At 42.8% G+C, this 18807-nt stretch overlaps 1 protein-coding gene across 1 annotated transcript in view; it reads left to right on the forward strand.

Annotated features, from left to right (window-relative positions):
• Positions 1 to 6986, forward strand: part of Fam78b (family with sequence similarity 78 member B) — a 75188-nt gene extending 68202 nt beyond the window's left edge. Inside the window, exon 2 of the mRNA XM_051186192.1 lies at positions 6241 to 6986. Coding sequence (XP_051042149.1) covers positions 6241 to 6763 — 523 coding nt within the window. The 3' untranslated portion in view covers positions 6764 to 6986. The remainder of the gene's footprint in view (positions 1 to 6240) is intronic.
• The last annotated feature ends 11821 nt before the right edge of the window (positions 6987 to 18807 follow it).

Raw genomic sequence — 18807 nt, forward strand, 5'->3', positions numbered from 1 at the left:
GTCATTTCTCAGTAGCCAGGGGGCATTTAACACCAAGGAGGCAATGTGAGATAACAGGTGACTTAGAATCAGACCTCTGTTTTGCCAGTCAGTTATGACCCTCCCTAGCTGGATGACTTCGGACAAGTTTCCTGTCCAACACTGTCACCCAGGCCCATACCCCTGCCTCCTCAATGGTTTGCCAAGATTAGGAAGTGGAGAGTGACCCTTCTTGGAAGGACCACTCTATCCAGTCCCTTGTTTGTACTAGGGACACTGGGTAGATCAGAGTGCACCTGTGCCTTGACTCAGAGAGCACTCATTTGAATGGGCTGTTCAGCAGGAGCGGTGAGGTTGGGATTTGCCTTCTTCTAACAGAGAGGCAGAAAGCACAAAGGTTGCAGTAATAGATGTTTTCATTATTAGGCCCATTGGCGGGTGCATTAGCTGTGAGCTTTGGGTCAATAGCTGATTGTTTCAAATGAAAACACTGTTTATCACAGTGAAGAGAAAGGTTGTGGGGGAAAGCAGAGAGTGAGATAATAACTAATATCAGCAGAGAATGGTATGCTTTACAAAGTGTTTGCTCATACACCAACACTTTGTTTTATTCTTGCAATAACTCTCAGATGAAAGGAATGCCCAGAGCTGTTTTTCTTCCCATTTTACACATGAGGAGCCTGAGGCTGACAGACTGACTTGCCTGAAGTCAGCTAGATCTTAAGAAACTGTAAAGAGATGGAAAGGAAGAGAGAACAAACAATTGAGCCTCCCAAAGCTAAATTGTTAAGAGGTGCGACAAAACCAGCAGAGGACCCTGGGAAAGAGATGTAGGCAAGGGGGGTAAACGAAGAGTGTCACAGATACACCCTGGCACTGCATTCTGAGCAAAGGACACAGCAAGCATGGCCCTGTCTCACTCCCCTGTGGAGAAGCTGTGAGCTTTAAAGCCTGAAACCCCAATGTGAATGAGCTCAAAGATGAGGATAGGATGTCAAAGACAGAACACAAGCGTGTTCCCTCTGTAAACATTATAAACATATGCATGCTCGGCTGAGCCAAGCGACACTTTGGCTGCAACCCTTGTATCTGTACTATGCGATCAGCCCCCAAAGCTCAGATAGTCTCCCTTTTTGATGTGATCCTTCTTTACCTTCAGCCACCAGCCTAGGCAAAGACTCCATTAAAGATTCTGTAAACCAGGCTCAGTGATGGCTTGAATGTGTAATGCAAGCACTTGGGACAGGAATAGAAGCAAAGGGATCCACAGTTCAGGGATATCCTCAGCTCACACCGTTCATTCTCACCTAGCCAGGATTGCATGAGATGTTTCAAAGCAAACTAACAAAACCTTAAAAAAAAAAATAGCTACTACCTGCAGTGTTGCAAATGTTCGGTTCATCCTTGCTCTCTGACCCTCCAACAAGCAAGTTCACCTTTGAACCTGACCTTGCCTGGCCCAGGAGTCTCCAGTGCAAATCCCCCCACCTCTAGGATGAAGTCTGCATGCCAAAGCCCATTATTCAAGATACCCATCAAGCCAAGACTGCCCTTCATTCTCATTTCTCCTTCATTCACTTCCCCAAGTCACCCCTCCTGCTTTCTGAACACTCCATCTCATGATGGTACTTTGGCCTTTGATGAAACCTCCCAGCTGAGAAGGCCTGTCTTTGTCTCCCATAACCTGTTTCCTCTGCAAAGCTCCCTCCTCCAGTTCTTGCCTTTGTAACTCTACACATCCGGAGCCAGTAGCACTTGGGAGTTTGTGCTACTCATTTTCATATGTTTGCTATGTACTGCAAAAATAGTCTCTGAAATACATTTGTGCTTACTAATTCACTCATTTGAAATGTGGCTTGCCTCCCCCAAAGACAAATAACGTTCAGTGCAAGGTGTGCAACTATCCTAATAATAGATTCTAGATGAATAATAGATGTTAGGGTTTGGGGAGCGAGCAAATATATAAATGCAGAGCTGTGATAACAAGTTCTGCTGTGCATAAGTTCTATCAAACCCCACACATAAAGGCATGAAGCTCAAACATTATATTCAATCCTTTGAGAAATGTTAAGGTTTCAAAATATATTTTATTAATTAATTATTTGAAGTGCATACAATGTATTTTGATTATATTCACCCTTTCTACTCCCTCCCAGACCTAGTTCCTCCAAGATCTATCCCTCACTCCCCATTCTTCCTCCTAACTTCATAGTCTTTGTGTGTGTGCCTGTGTTTAACAGATAAATCCAGTTTGTAGTGCTCATATAATCGGGGGTGGGTCCACCCAAGAAATAGTAAGTTTTAGCTGTGTGCCAGCTATGTACTAGATACTGATTCAAAAGTAAGTCACAATTCCAAGGACATTGACATGTAATCAAGAAAGAGATATAAAAGCTAAAAGTTAAGCTGTAATCTGGCACCTTTCAATCTGAACACACCCATAGGTTGGTGAAAATAGTGATATTCCTGTGGGGGAGTGACTCCTGATGATTCTCAAAGGGTAAGTGGTTACCCTTTGACTTTTATTAGGAGGGCGAGCAGTGTGAGCAAAGGATTCGGCAAAAGCTAAGGGGTGAAGGAGAGAAACAGCATGGTACATAGGGGAAGAGAGGACAGATCACAGTAGCCAGGTCTGTGCCAGTGAAGAGCTCACATTTTATCCAATGACTGACCCGGTGATTTCCATGTAAAGGACTCATAGAGGCATTTTATGTGTACAGCCAACAAGTTTGAGAACTTGTGAAGTCTACAGGCTGAAGTGGAGGGAAGTCAGCATTGGATGCAGAGACCAGTTGATGGGTTATGACAGTATACTGTTTAGGAGATGATAAAGGCTCGGATTAAATGAAAGCAGTGAGGGGTGGGTAAAGAAAAAGAAATAAATCCACATGTGATTTGTGAGTCAAAAGTCACAAGATGCTCTGTGGTGGTCTGTGTGAGGGGTGGGAAGAGTCAAATGTGGCCTTCACTTCTGACCTGAAAGGTTGGATGCAGCAGAGAGGGAAAGGTCCAGCTCTAAGGTGGAGATGGAAAGTTCTGTTTGTACCATGAGGAATCTGAAGTGCCTTCTGGTCACAGAAGTCCTCTCAACAGCCACCAAGGGACTCCAGGCTACCATTGTTGGAGCTTTACAATGACCTCATCTTCTACATAAACCAGTTATGCATTTTATAGGCAAGCTCTTTCAAACCACTGCTTGGAAATAAAGATCTCATTTTCATAGAAGAAATAAAAATATGATAATTTTCTAATAGCCACTTCCCCTTCACTAGACTTAATGATTATAGTTATTTCCTAAATTAAGCCACCCCTCCATAATGTAGATAAATGTAGATACTGGTCCCATGGGGCTGTGGGAGAGATCCCAATTTGAACTCAAGCAAAACAGAAGCCATAACAAAACAGGTGTGTAGCCCACTAAGATCACAAACACAAGACTACACTCAGCCAGATCCATCCTTGCTGGGATGTGGTACCTAAGAAGCTTAGGATATTGATGCATTCCAGAGCATCCTATGAGTCAGCTCTCTTCCTTCATTTCTGAGACAGACACACTTGTGCTTCTCATTACATCATCTCCATTCATGAGAAAACCTGGAACAAAATTAAGTTTTAGTATCTCCCAACCAGACAGACTGCTAGAGTGTGGGCTCAGGTCTCTTGCCTTTGGCTCTGGGCAGGAAGATGAAGGCAAAATGTGGATGGTAACTCAGCTATGGACAAAGGAATTGGATTGACCATCAACATACCCAGTCCTGAAAAGCTCAGCATTGTTGTGGAACAAAGAGTGCATCCACTTGAATTGTAGTAGAACAAGTAATGCATTCACTGGAAACATAATTCTCCAGACTAGACACAGCACAGTTGGCTGTGAGAAGGTTGGAAGAGCAAGTCTGACCTAGCACTTCTGGAAAGGCCTATCCTTTGGCTACTCAGAAAGTGTCAGAGTGTTTGGCCATTAGTCAAAATAAAAACTGAGGTTTGGAAATAATATTCAGTGATAAGCATTGTCTTGACCCTTAGTTGGGACACAGTGACTTCAATGTGGTCATTTCACAAACCCAGCAAGCAGATTAGCCAATTGGCTCTCTACCATGCTCCATGCTGATTCATACATAATTATATTACACTCAAACAACAAACACTACTTTCTATACAATAAGAAGTTGATATATATATATATATATATATATATATATATATATATATATATATGCCATGAATTTCAGAGAACCAGGTGAGGTATATGAGAGGGTTTAGATGGAAGAAAGAGGAAAGTGTAATTATATTATAATGGGGACGGGGTGCCATGCATGGTGGTGAATATTTTTAATCCCAGCATTTGGAAGACAGAAGCACACGGATCTCTGAGTTCAAAGCCAACCTGGTCTACATAACAGGTCTGAGCCAGCTAGGGCTATAGAGAGACCCTGTCTCAAATGGAGGGAAGAAGAGATGGAGAGAGGGTGGCAGGGAGAAAGGGTGGGAGAGAGGGAGGGAAGGAGGAAGGGAAGGAGGAAGGGCAGTAGCTACAGAATGATCTGGGAGCTCCACCCAGCACAGCACACCAGCATTCGTAGTAAGATGAGGACTCTTCGACTTTGCATTAGGTCAGTTTCTATTACTTAGCTTCTGCCAACCATGATATACTACAATTATTCCCAACAGTTACCAAGGACATGAAGACAAGAGAAAAGCCTCTTGCAGCTGTGGGCTCTCCTCCCCAGGCGGTCCAGCCCTCCCTTCACTTGTGATGGGATGACTGGCATAGAAAGTACCATGGGGGTGGCCAAAATCAGCAGTTAGTGTTTCCATGAAGCAGCAGTTAGTGTTTCCATGCTCCCTAGCAGGGGATGCTGAGACATTATCAGTATCAGCGTGTAACTCCCTTTTCTACCATTTGGATAAGCCCTGCAGGATCTTCTGTCATCTCTGAAGGAGAAGAACTTTATATTAAACAAGGCCACCACCACCTCTTAGCTAATAAGTAGAAAATTCAGCATTCTTTAATTATTGAATTATAGGCATTATTACCTAGCATTGCTTTCATTCCTGGTTCTTGGAGTGGGAGTGTGTAGAATGTCCAGTCAGATTTCCTATGGCCATACTAAGTGCTGTTGGTTAGATCATCACACAGCATAAGTTCCCTTTACTCTGGCTTCTCCCATGTGTGGATACTTGGAAGCAGTATGATACAATGGTCAAAATCATACACTCTAAAGTAAAACAGTCTAACCTCTGAGAATTTGTAGGACACTTGATACATACCAACATTTTAAGCCTTTTTGTGTGGAGAAAAATAGAAGTAAAGTCCAGTTATAGCATGGAATCTTTTGAACATAATCTGCGATAACAGAATACTTAACACGGTGGTCAGGGTGGGGTTAGTGCTCCATAACTATCAGTTATGACCATTATGATTATCATCATTATATGCAACAACCCCCGGTGGGGAGGATGGGCTAAGAGTGGCCACATGTTATCCTCTGTCATTCTGTACAAGGATGGGAGACAGACAGGAAGAGTAGAGAGTGCCAAGGTCACAAACAAAGCGATGAAGATTCCATCCAGGACACTAAGCTGGGGGTAGGGGGAGCAATGTGTGAGGAAGCATGCATGCCAGCCTTCAGCACAGTTTCCCCAAAGCAATTTAGCTTCAGTGGAAAAGTGACCGGTACTCCATCACAGCTTTTCCTTTGCTGTGTTTTCTGAGTGCTGGTGTGGTTTAATGGTAGAATTTAAAGATGAAATGTAGAATAGAAATTCTACTACTGTGGCTTTTCTAAGAAATTGATACAATGTTGAACTTCGCTTCTTTTACCCCTCTTCTCCTTTCCTCCTGTTACATCCTTCCAAGTACATTAAATTTCATAACACCTCTTGCAGGTCAAACCTTATTCAAACACATTCTTCTCCCCAAATGGTGCACCCTGTCATAGGTTACCTCTAAACTGCTCATGGCCATTATTCCAGTGATTTGTCAGCTGCTTGTGGTCTCATCGCTGTTTCTTTGGGCTTATTTTCCATTGGGTCAGCTAGACTTTTATTTAACGTACTTTGGAACCGTGGTTTTATTTCATTTTGATGGGTTTTTTTCTCATTTAATCCTGATACAGCACAGCATAGAACTTTTTAACGTAAATTCCCCCTCCCAACTTCCCATTTTTCCCAACTTGACTCTGTTAGTAAGTGGTAGGCACCTGTCTAACATTTACAAAAGTTCATTGAGCCTTTTCTTGTGTATCGCTTTTGTTTCTCCAGGTCGAGCTGGGAACTGCCTGACTTGAGGGAAGGGAGAGTAAAAGCCATCAGCGACTCAGATGGGGTGAGCTACCCCTGGTACGGGAACACCACAGAGACTGTGACCCTGGTCGGCCCCACCAACAAGATCTCCAGGTTCTCCGTCAGCATGAATGATAACTTTTACCCCAGTGTGACATGGGCAGTGCCAGTGAGTGACAGCAACGTGCCACTTCTCACAAGAATCAAGAGGGACCAAAGTTTTACCACCTGGCTGGTGGCCATGAACACCACCACAAAGGAGAAGATCATTCTGCAGACCATCAAGTGGAGGATGAGAGTGGACATTGAAGTGGACCCTCTTCAGCTGCTGGGGCAGCGGGCCCGGCTCGTGGGCAGGACTCAGCAGGAGCAGCCCCGGATTCTGAGCCGGATGGAACCCATTCCCCCTAACGCACTAGTGAAGCCCAATGCCAATGATGCCCAGGTCCTCATGTGGCGACCGAAGCGGGGGCCACCTCTGGTTGTGATACCTCCTAAGTAGAAGCAGACTGCCCGACTGTGTGTGGGACATGTGCCACTGAGACACGCAGTGGGGTTGCCAGGGGTGGCAGGAGCCAAACTGAGTTTCTGAGCCAAAGCAGACCTCTCGGTTTGCCAGCCTCTGCAGCTACTTGTGAAGAGTACAGCTGCTCCTTGGGTGGTAGAACCATAACCCTTAGGAAAAGCCCTTTCCTCTTAGGAATAAAGAAATCACTGTTTTGACAGACTTGCTTTGATTACCATGCAAGTAGCCATATTTTGCAGCTGACCGGGATGATTCTTTTATTTGAACTATTGACCATTTCTTTCCTGTGAGATGCAGGGGATGTAAATGAAACTAAACAGTGCCTGTGGCGGATGCTGCTTCCCAACCAATTAGAAGCACGAGTGGAAACATCCACAGCAGGTGTGACTGGAGGGTGTTGGGGAGTTGGGTGAAAGAGACTGGGTGATGGGGACAGAGACGATGAAGTTGTTGTTACAGATTAATATCATATATTAGTTCATGATCAGATTGTCTACACACCCACTGGAATGAGAGGAACACTTAAACTGGAAAGGTAGTATGAGCCCTTTGCACTGTTTGAATAAGCACTGCCCTGGGAACTGTCCAAAGTGCTGATGTCAGCAGCCCTGATGGACACACACTGTGACTGCTTCCAGCCACTCTTCCCAAAGAGAGGGCTCATTCTAAGTGTTTTTAGTCACAGTATTGGACATGTAGTTCCTGTTTTCTGAGTAACAACGGCACTGGGTCCCTCCTGAGTTCTTAGTGATCCAATCTGTGACTTTGTTTACAGCTACAGATTCCTCATCAGCTCCAAATTTACAAAGATGTGTATGTAGCCTGCCATTCATGTAGGGCTTCAGGAACATCTCAACAAATGAGAACAATACATTCAAGTTTTAATCTCTGAATTTTTGGGGCACGGGAAATGCTCACACACCAGTATTTAGAGATAATAACTAGTCTTGCCAGTAGTGCCTGAATATTCATCAATGGCCTTTAAACACACATAGTACACAAACTGTAAGTCCAGCTGTACTTGCAAAAATTCAACTTTAATTGCTTGTCCAGATGTAGGAAGAAATGCTTCCTACTTCTTTAGTGAAAATCTGAGTGCTTACCTTGAGCAAACTTGTGTTACTGAGACCCAGCCAATAAAGGTAGGAAGTCAAATGTCCTTTAGTGAAGCAGTGTAAGACTCTCTGAAGGGTTTCCAGTATTTACAGATTTCCAATCCTTTCAGTCTGAATCATCCCCACACAAAAAGTGTTTTCCTTGTTATTCTAAATAGTGAAGATTGTGAGATAGAGCCTTCCTTGTTCAGAAACTCCCTGTGCGAGTAAACTACAGAATTCTCACAATGTGGTACATTGAATAATTTTTCAAGCCTAATTTCAGAGATGAGAGATGCCCAGTCTGGAGCCATTATACAGATCCTGTCATTGACTCCAAATCTGCTAGAGTTTGGGGACAGAGAATGTGAACCAGGAGGGCCTTATTCATTGCTTTTGTTTAAAATGCACTGTGGTCTAATTTCTTCATGCTCTTGTCCCAGAGGATGCTACTCACAGTTATATAGCACTAACTTCACACCCCAACCATCAGCTTCTCTCTCATAGACTAGTTATTGATGTCAAGTCATTTATAGCAACACATCAATGTCCATCAGTGAACTGCAAAGACTCTGTCTAGAAATAATTCTATTTAGAGATGATTTGGCTAATACTTTTGGGTTTCTCTGTCCCTTTCCCATGCTTCCCTACTTTTTCATGATAGAGCTAACCTCAGAGAGCTACAGGCTGAAGAGTAAAGCTGCTTATGTCTCATGCTGACATCAGAAACACCCAATCTCTTCCTCATTGAATTTAGATACCACTTTTATGAGATTTGGGACAGTGGATGCTGATCTTGGAATGCAAGCCATGTAGTCCCATTTTAAGAAAACCTGTTTTTTTACATCTAAAAGTGTAACAACAGATGAATAGAACAAGTTTATATTAAAAATTCTATGCAAGGTTTCAGTCTTTAAATGTCCCTAGAACATTAAGATATGACTCACACATTATATTTACATAAAATATAGCTTTTCAAAGAGCTGTCTATACTTACAAAACAAGGTACAGCATTTGCTTACCTAGGCTTATTCTTCCATAAAAAGAATCACTCCAGATTTTTAAAATAAATTACCCCCAGGTGGTTTTCTGGGGAATGATGTAATAAAAATTGAGAAAAAAAAATATGGGTAAGGGCTTATAAAAGGTAAAAGCACTATGCAAATATGCATTACCATTGTCATTTGTTACTTCTATAAACTCTCTCGGTTCTGAAGTCAATCTGGCAGAACACTCGATTTCCCAATTGCCAATTGTGTTAAAGTTATCGTTGTTTTACAAGGAGATGACCCCCTTTCTCGCTATCTGTGGATCATTGCCTTTTAGCTTAGTCAGGATATTGCCAAGCAAAGGGCTCTCTTACAGGAGAGAATTAACCTTGAGATCTCTGCTGGGGTCACTTGCATCTTCCCATCAACATCCCCTTGAGAACAGGTGGTCTGACTCCAGGCAGCATTGGTTCCAAAGGGGCTCATCCTGAGCCTTTGGTGTGAGTTGAGTGGTATCCAGACTATATTTGGATTCTGTATAGGTTCATAGTTTCTTCATGGCACAACAGTTTTAAACTCCCACATTTGAAACAACACGTCATCAGATCTTAAGTCCTTAAATGAGGTCACCTTTGAGATATTCTAATCTATGATCTCCAAGGAAATTGAGGCCCATTTAAATTGGGTCATCTATTCAGGATCACAAACCTAATCAGCACAGGTCAAGAGGCCTGAGTCTCCCAGATCCCAGCTTACAATACAGGAACATTACTCGGGACCTGGGGTCTTCCCTCGTCTCCAGCCAGAAACACTGTCATTGTCCCAGAATCATTCACCCACAAATCAATTAGCCTAGAAATTAAAAACAATTGGGTCCAGAACCCTTTTCATTATAATATCTAAAAATGAGTATTGCAGATTGCTTTCTGTCTGTGACAGCTGTTTTGATATTGAACCCTTAATCTTTGTTTTCTCTAATGCAGGCATACCACATCCTCAGGTCATTGCTGTAGTCCACAGCACATGGGAGGCTGGAGGCTGGTCCCCTTTCTGTTTTCCATCCAATGATTCATTTTGGTTCCCCCCCCCACCCCTGCAACAAATACCTCAAAGGCCAAAATCATGGTCTAAGAAACAACTCTGCATAGTAAAATAAAATAGCAATGATTTATAAAAGATTTTACAAAAGGCCTCCACATGCATTTTCTCGTCCACAGTTCATCTTATAAAAAGTGTCATTTGATGGTGATGGTGGTGGTGGTGTTATTGTCCACATTTTACAAATAGCAAATTGAGACCAAAGATGTTAAATTATATATCCACAGGCACGCAAAAAAAAAAAAAAAAAAGCCAAGAGCTAGGATTCAAACTGGGCCTTTTGGCTCAAACCCCCATTTTCTCCCTCTGTATGGTGCTGTCCCTCCCTTAGTTTACTCCTTAGCACAAAGGAGAAGAAAGAAAAGGACACGGCAGGTCACTGTCACCTGCACAGTCATGTAGTCCTCCCCTACCTACGAAGTGGAGTCATTAAAAATGAGAGAATGAAAGCTGTTTTCTTCCTCAAAGAGCCTTGTAATCCCCAGGGAAGTTGGCCCAGAAAAATGCCTGTCAGGGACTATGGTGTGGGGGATGTGGCTGTCACTTGTAATTAATTGAGTAAGGAAAGCTGTTCCCCTGGTCTCAGAATCTAAGACACTGCAAGTACAAAGACAGGCAGGAAGCAGGCATCCTAAAGCTGAGGTTCTAGCTGAGCAGTGCCCTGCCACCCGCAGTCCCTCAGTGCACGCATAAGAGCAGCCCATGGGGCGGAGGCAGTGGGAACAATGGCCTTCCAAGGCCTTCTTGGCACATTGAATGTTCTTGTTAAGAGTGGAGGGCACAATTAAACATCGGTAGAGACTGCTCCCAACTGAGTTGCAAAGAATGATATAAACGCACGCGCGCGCGCGCACACACACACACACACACACGCACAGGCACATGCACACGCACAGACAAAGACCTACCACACTCACACACTTTCCTGGCTGAAAAGAAAATTAATCAAAAACCCAATGAATGCCTGAACTCTATAATTAAGCCTAAATGATCCTTAGATAGAACAGGAGCTGAGTGAACAAGCTCAGTGAACAAGAACACAGATATTTTTTACCCCAGAGTCTTGTTGCCATTAATTTCTTTTGAGATCTTGAGTACATCTGGTCCTCATTTTCCCGGTAGGGCATCTGCCTATAGAAGGTTGCCCAGAGAGTTGGCAGTTCAGAGACAGCCAAGGTTATCTGACCATACCCAAGCACTCCTATGGGAACTCCTGTGAGCAGATGTGGTATCGTCGATCCCTGGGCCATCTATACACTCTCCTATAACAGAGCCAATCGCTAGCCTCAGTAGACATTGGCGTGATCTCTGAAACACTCAAAAGTATCTCAACTAAGCATTGCTTGACGTAAGACATCGTCAGATCAGTACATACACAGGGCTAGAGCTGGTTAGCAGACCTTCGGGATCCGTCAATTTGGGAACCCAAAACCTCATTCAGTCCCTGTGAAGTAAGCCCTGGTTTCTGGGAAGTAGTCTCAGCTGTCCGTACCACTAGCCACCTGGCTAAGAGAGACCTATACCCAGGCAGGGGCAGAAAAGAAAAACAGAAAATGCCACATAGTCCTGCGTGTAGCTAAAATTCCAAGAAGCCTTTAATGGCTAAGTGTCAGGACAAGGCTCGATGGGAAACCCCAGCAAAACTTTCTGGGTTGAAATGGTCACAAAAGCCATCCCAGAACAACTGCATTTTCCTTATTCTGTGCTCATATAGCAGATGCAGAGGGAAAATGCAAATATTTCAAATCCTTGCAGGGGTCTCTACTGGCCCATCTGTCCCTATAGTTTTGGCTACAATCTTCCAGTTTGGAAGTGGCTTTATAGATCTGTCATCTTGAAGCAGATAAAATGAGAAAATACTTCCCCTTCCCCTTACATATACAACACACCCCAGGCTATCTTGCAATGGTGGAGGTTATGAGTGGTTGTGGCTTTTCTCCACATCTGCCTGTAGTGACCCCTTTCTCTATCATCTTTCTTGAACCAGCTACATAGTTTCCTTTGAGCCTGACCCAGTCCCTGTCCCATGCCTCAAATTATCGGTTCCTCCCAGCCGGGCTGAAGGATGCTCCCTGAGAAAAATCTACCAGGTGTTCTTTCCAAGACAAATACAGAACCAGGCCTCTAGGCAGCGGGAGGCCAACATGGGGCCTCTTTCACCTCTCAGCCCATGTTTGTCTTCAGCTTACCTAGAAAATGTGGCTTGGTCCTTACAACACTTGAGTGATGGTTCAGAAATACCAGGGGGAGGGAAAATACATATGTCAGAACTGCACAGTGAAGAAGAAAGAACCAAGACACAAGCAAGGCCCAGTGCCACATGGGATTGTGAGGGATAGACAGGGCCCTGGGATACTTAAATGGTAGCACCATTAAATCTTGGGCTGCCTGAGGGCTGGATGAGGGTCAGCATTACTGGATTAAGGAGGAGACCAAAAGGAGGACAGGATGCTTTTCTAGTTGCAGACTAGGGGACATCTAGAATAAGATATAAGAAGGCACCGGATCTCTGGCCTGTGTGCTTATGTGCTCAAGCACCCTGTCCTAAAGAAAAGCACAGAGAGACCCTGTGACCCCATCAGTACATACCCCAGCACTCGGGTTATCTCTCCATCTGCTATATCCTCTTCATCCCCACCCTAAAATCCAATTAGAATATTCCACACAGACATGATCCAATGAAATGTTAATTGTAAAAATATCAGGAAAGATAGTACATGCACTTCAGGCTGAGAACTATTTCATTAAAATGGGCTTTGAAAGCAAGACAGCCAATTAAATAATTTCCCACTTCACTCCCTCACCAGAAACTTTAGAAAAATACTCTAATTAATTAGAGAAAAAAGACTATGCATGTGAATATCAGATGTGTGGAGATAGGGATGCTTCCACATATGTCTCCATATGCCTGCCATACATGTGTATATGCACACAGACACACACACCAGAAAACTGAGGACCTTCTCATCTAAAGAATTCCATGGATCTTGCTGGGTGGTGGTGGCTCATGCCTTTTATCCCAGCATTCAGGAGGCAGAGGCAGGTGGATCTCTTGAGTTCAAGGCCAGCCTGTTCTACACAGCAAGTTCCAGGACTACCAGGCTACAAAGAGAAACCCTGTCCTGAGAAAATACAGAATTCTGTCAATCTTCTTAAACAACCAAAATAATTCCTAGTCCCAAGAGCCACTAACAAAACCAAAGGATTTCTTCTTTAAGCACATTCATGAGAAGGGAAATAAAGTATTTCATATAAATAGGGTATTCCATATTACAGTCAGTTTAATTACAAGCTTTTGACAGAAAAAAAATCATGTCTTTTGTCTTTAGTAGATATTTCTACCCATATATATATATATATATATATATATATATATATATATGGGTATAATGACTAATATATATATATATATATATATATTAGTCATTAAAACAGAGGACCAGAGGGTCAGGATACTGAGCTCCTGAGGCTTGATTTTGTATTGATGTCATACTGACCTTTACTTATTTACCTGTGGCACAAGAAGGAGGCCCACAAAGTATTTAAGCTATAAGAGCATCCTTAACAGAGAGCTCTAGGTTGCTTGTGTCTTACTTTAGAAAAACTAATAGACAAAAGTAAACCACACTGTTAAAATATTTCCTATACAAAAATTGTGCTAAGGCAACACTATTATATAATACATAGAATCAATATACTAAAGATACAAGGACTAATATCAATAATAAATAATAAAGAACATGGTTATTAAGGCAATCTTCTTGGTGATATGACTTTTGTTCATGAGCATCTGTGTGGTGTGCTCAGTGAACTTCAAGTAGACTATGAGTTCAGCTTAAGCCTCTATTCACATATGCTTACCTTGTACCCAACCCCCTACCCTATCTCACCATGTTTGTTCTTCTGTGCCATGCCAGGTAACAAGGACTAGCAGAGTCTGGAACTGTCAAGACCTCTGATCCATTCTGGCTAGTCACATTCCTGCAGAAATGGGAGCTGGCATTTAGGTGCCAAGGAGCATGACCACTATTGTAGTGAACAGGGTTCATAGAGGGGTATTTTCTAAAACATATCTTAGACCAAGTCCCTGTTTATATATGAAATGGGTTTATCTTCTAACTTCAGAGCATCAAGACAAGTTTATTTAACCATCTACATAAATGTTTTGGATTCTTTTTTAATTAATTAATTAATTTTTTATTTTACATGTTGATCCCAGATTCTTATTCCAAAAACTGAAGATAGATAGATAGATAGATAGATAGATAGATTGCTGACTAGTCAGTTTAGTTAGACTAGTGAGCACCAGGCTCAGACAGAGAGATCCTGTCTCAAAAAATAGTGTGGAGCTACTGAGAAAGACACCAAAAATAGACCTCCAACCTCTACACTTATGTGTACACACATGCACGTGCACCCATACACATACTAACATTCTCACATACGCACATGTACACTCAAACACAAACATGCACTCTTACACATATGTACACACAAAAAAAATTCAGGAAAGAAAAAAATTTGCATTTCACTTTATCTCGGATCAACTCCCTTCATGCATTCAAAATGCTTTTTGTTTTATTTTTAAAATTGGGTTCACCCACTTCTTTAGGACTTCAGCTGTTACATAAAGCAGCATATACAAGTTCCCACAAAAAAGTTGCTATATCTTTTCTTCTTAATGAAAATTTGATTGAAAACTTAAGGTTGAATGATATAGACACATAGTAAAGAAGGATGCTTTGGTAATATTGGCATGAGTCAATGACAGATATCCTGTTACACCATAGGGCTCCAGTCAGTTCAGTATGAATTTCCACCCATTTCTGTAGATCCTTTTGTGTTTTCATAATGGACTAAACACACACAAATGACTTGGAATCCCTTCATATTGTTTTAGTTTTTAATCTTTTAAGAATAGATAAAAGTTATAGACCTCCTTTGTAAAGAAGCATGAAAATGCTCAAAACTTTGCACAAAACTTAAGCTATTATCCCTTTGAAAATCTACTTACAAAGCTTGAATTATGAACATCTGTTTTTTACCTTGGCCACTGTCTTAATGCACACTGTTTGCATGTTTCTATGTCCACATGCAGGTCTTCTAGTAGGACAAAGCAAGCTCAGCAAGCAGAACCACATGGCAAGACACTGAGGAGGAGGATATGAGCAATGGCTGGTGACTCTAGAAGCTGACGCCCTGGACAGCTGATTTCCTATTTAAAAAGAGTGCCATCTTGCCTGTCTCCTCACCACCCTCCCATCCTGTGACCAGTACCTCCTCTCCCCACCACATGTGCCCAGCCAGGCCAGCTGGTTGGCTCATGGGGGAGCTTTCTTGAAATGGAAGTTGTGCCTGCTGCACCTTTTGCGTGTGGAAAGATTGAGTTCACTCACACCTCCAGCTCATCCCCTCCCTCCACATGAAGCCTCACAAGGACAAGGCTGGTCATCCTGGACTGAAGGGACCCGACACGGCCCAGCCACGGCTCCCAAGCCTGCCATTCCACCCCACACTTTTGGGTGGGAAACAAGGAGAATATATGTCTCCTCTTCCTCTCTTCTCTATGTGGATAGCCAATGTCAATCATCCCCTGAGGTTGCTCTAAGGTCTTTGGAAGGCAACTGTTTGCCCTACCATGGACAGGCTTGGTGCCTTCAGATGACCAAGAGCAACATTTATGTTACTAGGATCAGTGGAGTGAGAGCAGAACTTTCCCCAACAGAGCAAAAGTGGTATCTGTTGTTTTATTGATTGTTATGCTCACCAATTTATTTATTTATTATTTATGGAATCTTTATTTATTATACACCAGAAAATCAACTTCTATCTTTCAAATATCAGCCTAAAATTTATCTTGTTGGCCCCCACAGAGCACAGTAAATGATTCCTCTTTGAAGCTACAAAAAAAGGGGGGGAAATACTTGTCCCTAATCCCAAATACTTTTACCACAGTCTGATTTTCAACCAGAAATTGGATCAGAAACTACCAGCCACACAAATCAGCACAGGTCCAGCTAGCCAGACAGAAACCCAGAGTCTTCCAGCCCCTTGCTCTTGCACTGTTTTCCCTCCCATCCCTTCCCAAATTCATGCAAGACCAACCAACTGACTCCAGCCTGACTGTTAATACTAGACTTCTCAGTCTGCTGTGGTGTAGAATGCTTGATACCAGGTGCCCACTAGAATCTATATCAGGAGCTTAAAGCTGCATGCCTGGTTTCCACCTCAGTGCATCCATAGCAGAATCTTCAAGGGCTGAGCAGCAGAGGTCTTCTTAGTGACCCGGATGATTCTAACTTGTAAATATAGTTGATAAAAACCTTCTACTATCTTCTTTGTCCCCACCCACCTCCAAGACCTCTTCCTCTGGAGTCCCTATCCCTCCAGTCCCTTTTCCTCCTTAAACTTTCCCCATCAGCACCATCAACCTGAGCAGACCCAAAGAGGGGACTGGTCCCAAGAGACACACCTGAAGCTGATGCCTACACTTGGCCTCTCTAGAATCAAAAGCTCATCCCCTGCCCAAGTTCACCTTCTGTCTTCACTTGTCCCCACCACACATGCCTCCCTCCAAGAGTTAGAAGGCTACATGATTATTTCTGCTGTCTGTCTCAATCTTAAGGCAAGACTCATTCCAGTCTTCATAACCCAAGGGTTGGATGTTTCAGCAGAGCAACATGAATTACCTGAATTACATGAATTACCGGTAACAGGAAAGAGTCATCCATAATAGGAAAGGACTGTCCTCCAAACAGTCCTTTACCCAATGACCTGACAGCAAATCTCCACTCTGGCATCCAAATCATAGATGACTAGAAGAGACTTCTCACCCCTCATGTTGACAAGTTCTCAAACAATGAATATAAGTGAAGGTGTGTGTGTGTGTGTGTGTGTGTGTGTGTGTGTGTACTGATGTCATATAAACCACATTGATCTATGGAGATGCTGAACTTCAACTTTACAGTATAGACTTTTACCTGAAAACAATCAAGAACTTGGGCTGTCTTGCACTCAGTGGATTCCCCACTCTCATTTCCTCAAGGGCCCAAGTGAGTTCCACAGTAATGCTCCATGCAGAATGCTGTAATATCTAAAAACTGTTGGATGTGTTAGAGAGAGTGTCTATTGTATGCAAAAAAGTGCCCCAGCACAGAAAGAGTTCATTTTCCTACCCCACCTCCAGCATCTAAGCAGGTTCCCAGAGTAAGTATATTTCTCCTGCATTCATAGCACCATGCCTTCTTGCCCCATTTATCAGACTGTCCTGCACCAAGTCCCATCTCTCAGGGTCCTGCTCTCTGATAGGCAACAGTTCAGTCAGTGGGTGCTAAAGAATTGAGTGTTACACTTCTTAGGTGACATTTACCTTTTAATTGGGGCTATAGACAATGCCTTAATCTGAAGGAATAGCTTGAATGCTGGGAATTTCAGGTGCAGAAGTGGGCCAGTAAGAGAGATTATTTTTTTTCTCAGGAGGGCATTTTAGAGCCTCCCCTCCCCATACCTATCTTTAAAGTCAGCTCATAAGTACATGAGCACAAGCAAGCACACTTACCTACATCCACAACCCATAATTTTGGAATACCTCCTTTGCATTGGCCCCCAACTTTAAAAAGAAAAATTAAAAAAAAAATTTAAAAGGAACCAGCTAAATTAATTTAAACCTCATTGGGAAATGCAGCCTATTTTTTTCACCGGCCACCAGCCATCTGGTCTACCCCACCCTGTTCCATTTCCTTCTTGCTCCTTCTCTTTTCAGCTACCGGCCTATCAGTTAATTTATGTGTACATGTCCTCTCTGCTTTCTCCTTGCTTCCCCTCAAATGTATTTTCCTCCCTTAAAATTGTGTTGTTTTTGGTGTTGTCCAAGGACAGAAGTGGAGGCTAAGAGCATGAGCATGTATGTGTGTCACTGAAGACAGAGAAGCCAGGTATTCTGCTACAGTTTGAAGAATAATGCCACAAAGGAAGATATGAAAGCTGGCTCTGCAGAGTGCCTTAAAAAATGACTTTCATTAGGAAATTCTGAGTTGTCAGTCTTTGGATGTTACATAAACTCAAATGGATGTTGCATTTCACTTCTCTGGGATTAAAGAAAAAAGTTAAATACAGTATGTATTCAACAATCACAACAAGTATATTTTCTCTTTAATTTGCTCCTTAAATATTTAGTACTGAGGAAGTGGGGGATTCGAGGCCTAGAGAGAGAGCTCAGGGGTTAAGAGCACTTGCTACTCTTGAAGGGGACCAGAGTTTAGTTCCCAGCACCCACCTATGACAGGTGGTCCACAACTACCTGTAGCTCAAGCTCTAAGGGATCCAACTCCATTTTCAGATCTCTACAGCATATATGCATACACACACATGCACAGAGAGGGAGGGGGAGGGAAGAAGAAAAGAGAGAGGAAGGGGAGAGACAGGGAGAGATAACATACCACAAAACCAAGGGAAGGCTCCAGGCACATACAAGCTCTGGGATGTACAGAGGACAGACACAAGAGCCAGATTTTGCATATTTAAAAATGTTCTGCCAATGAAGGTCATACCCATTCATCAAGTAGTTTTACAATGAGAAATAAACACAGACATTGTAAGTAAGGAAAAGAAAGAGATTCCCCCTTCTACCTGATGATACACTATTGGTCTTCATCTGCTGAGGCTGCCATAACAAAATGCCACTAACTAGATGACTTATACACACAAACACACACACACACACACACACACACACACACACACACACACACACACACAGACCTAGAGGTTGAAAAGTCCAAGATCAAGTTCCCTGCACACTTAGGGTCTGCTAAGGACCCAGTTGCTAATCTATGGACAG

The sequence above is a fragment of the Phodopus roborovskii genome, unplaced genomic scaffold (genome assembly GCF_943737965.1).
Source record: "Phodopus roborovskii unplaced genomic scaffold, PHOROB, whole genome shotgun sequence".
Taxonomy (NCBI): Eukaryota; Metazoa; Chordata; class Mammalia; order Rodentia; family Cricetidae; genus Phodopus; species Phodopus roborovskii.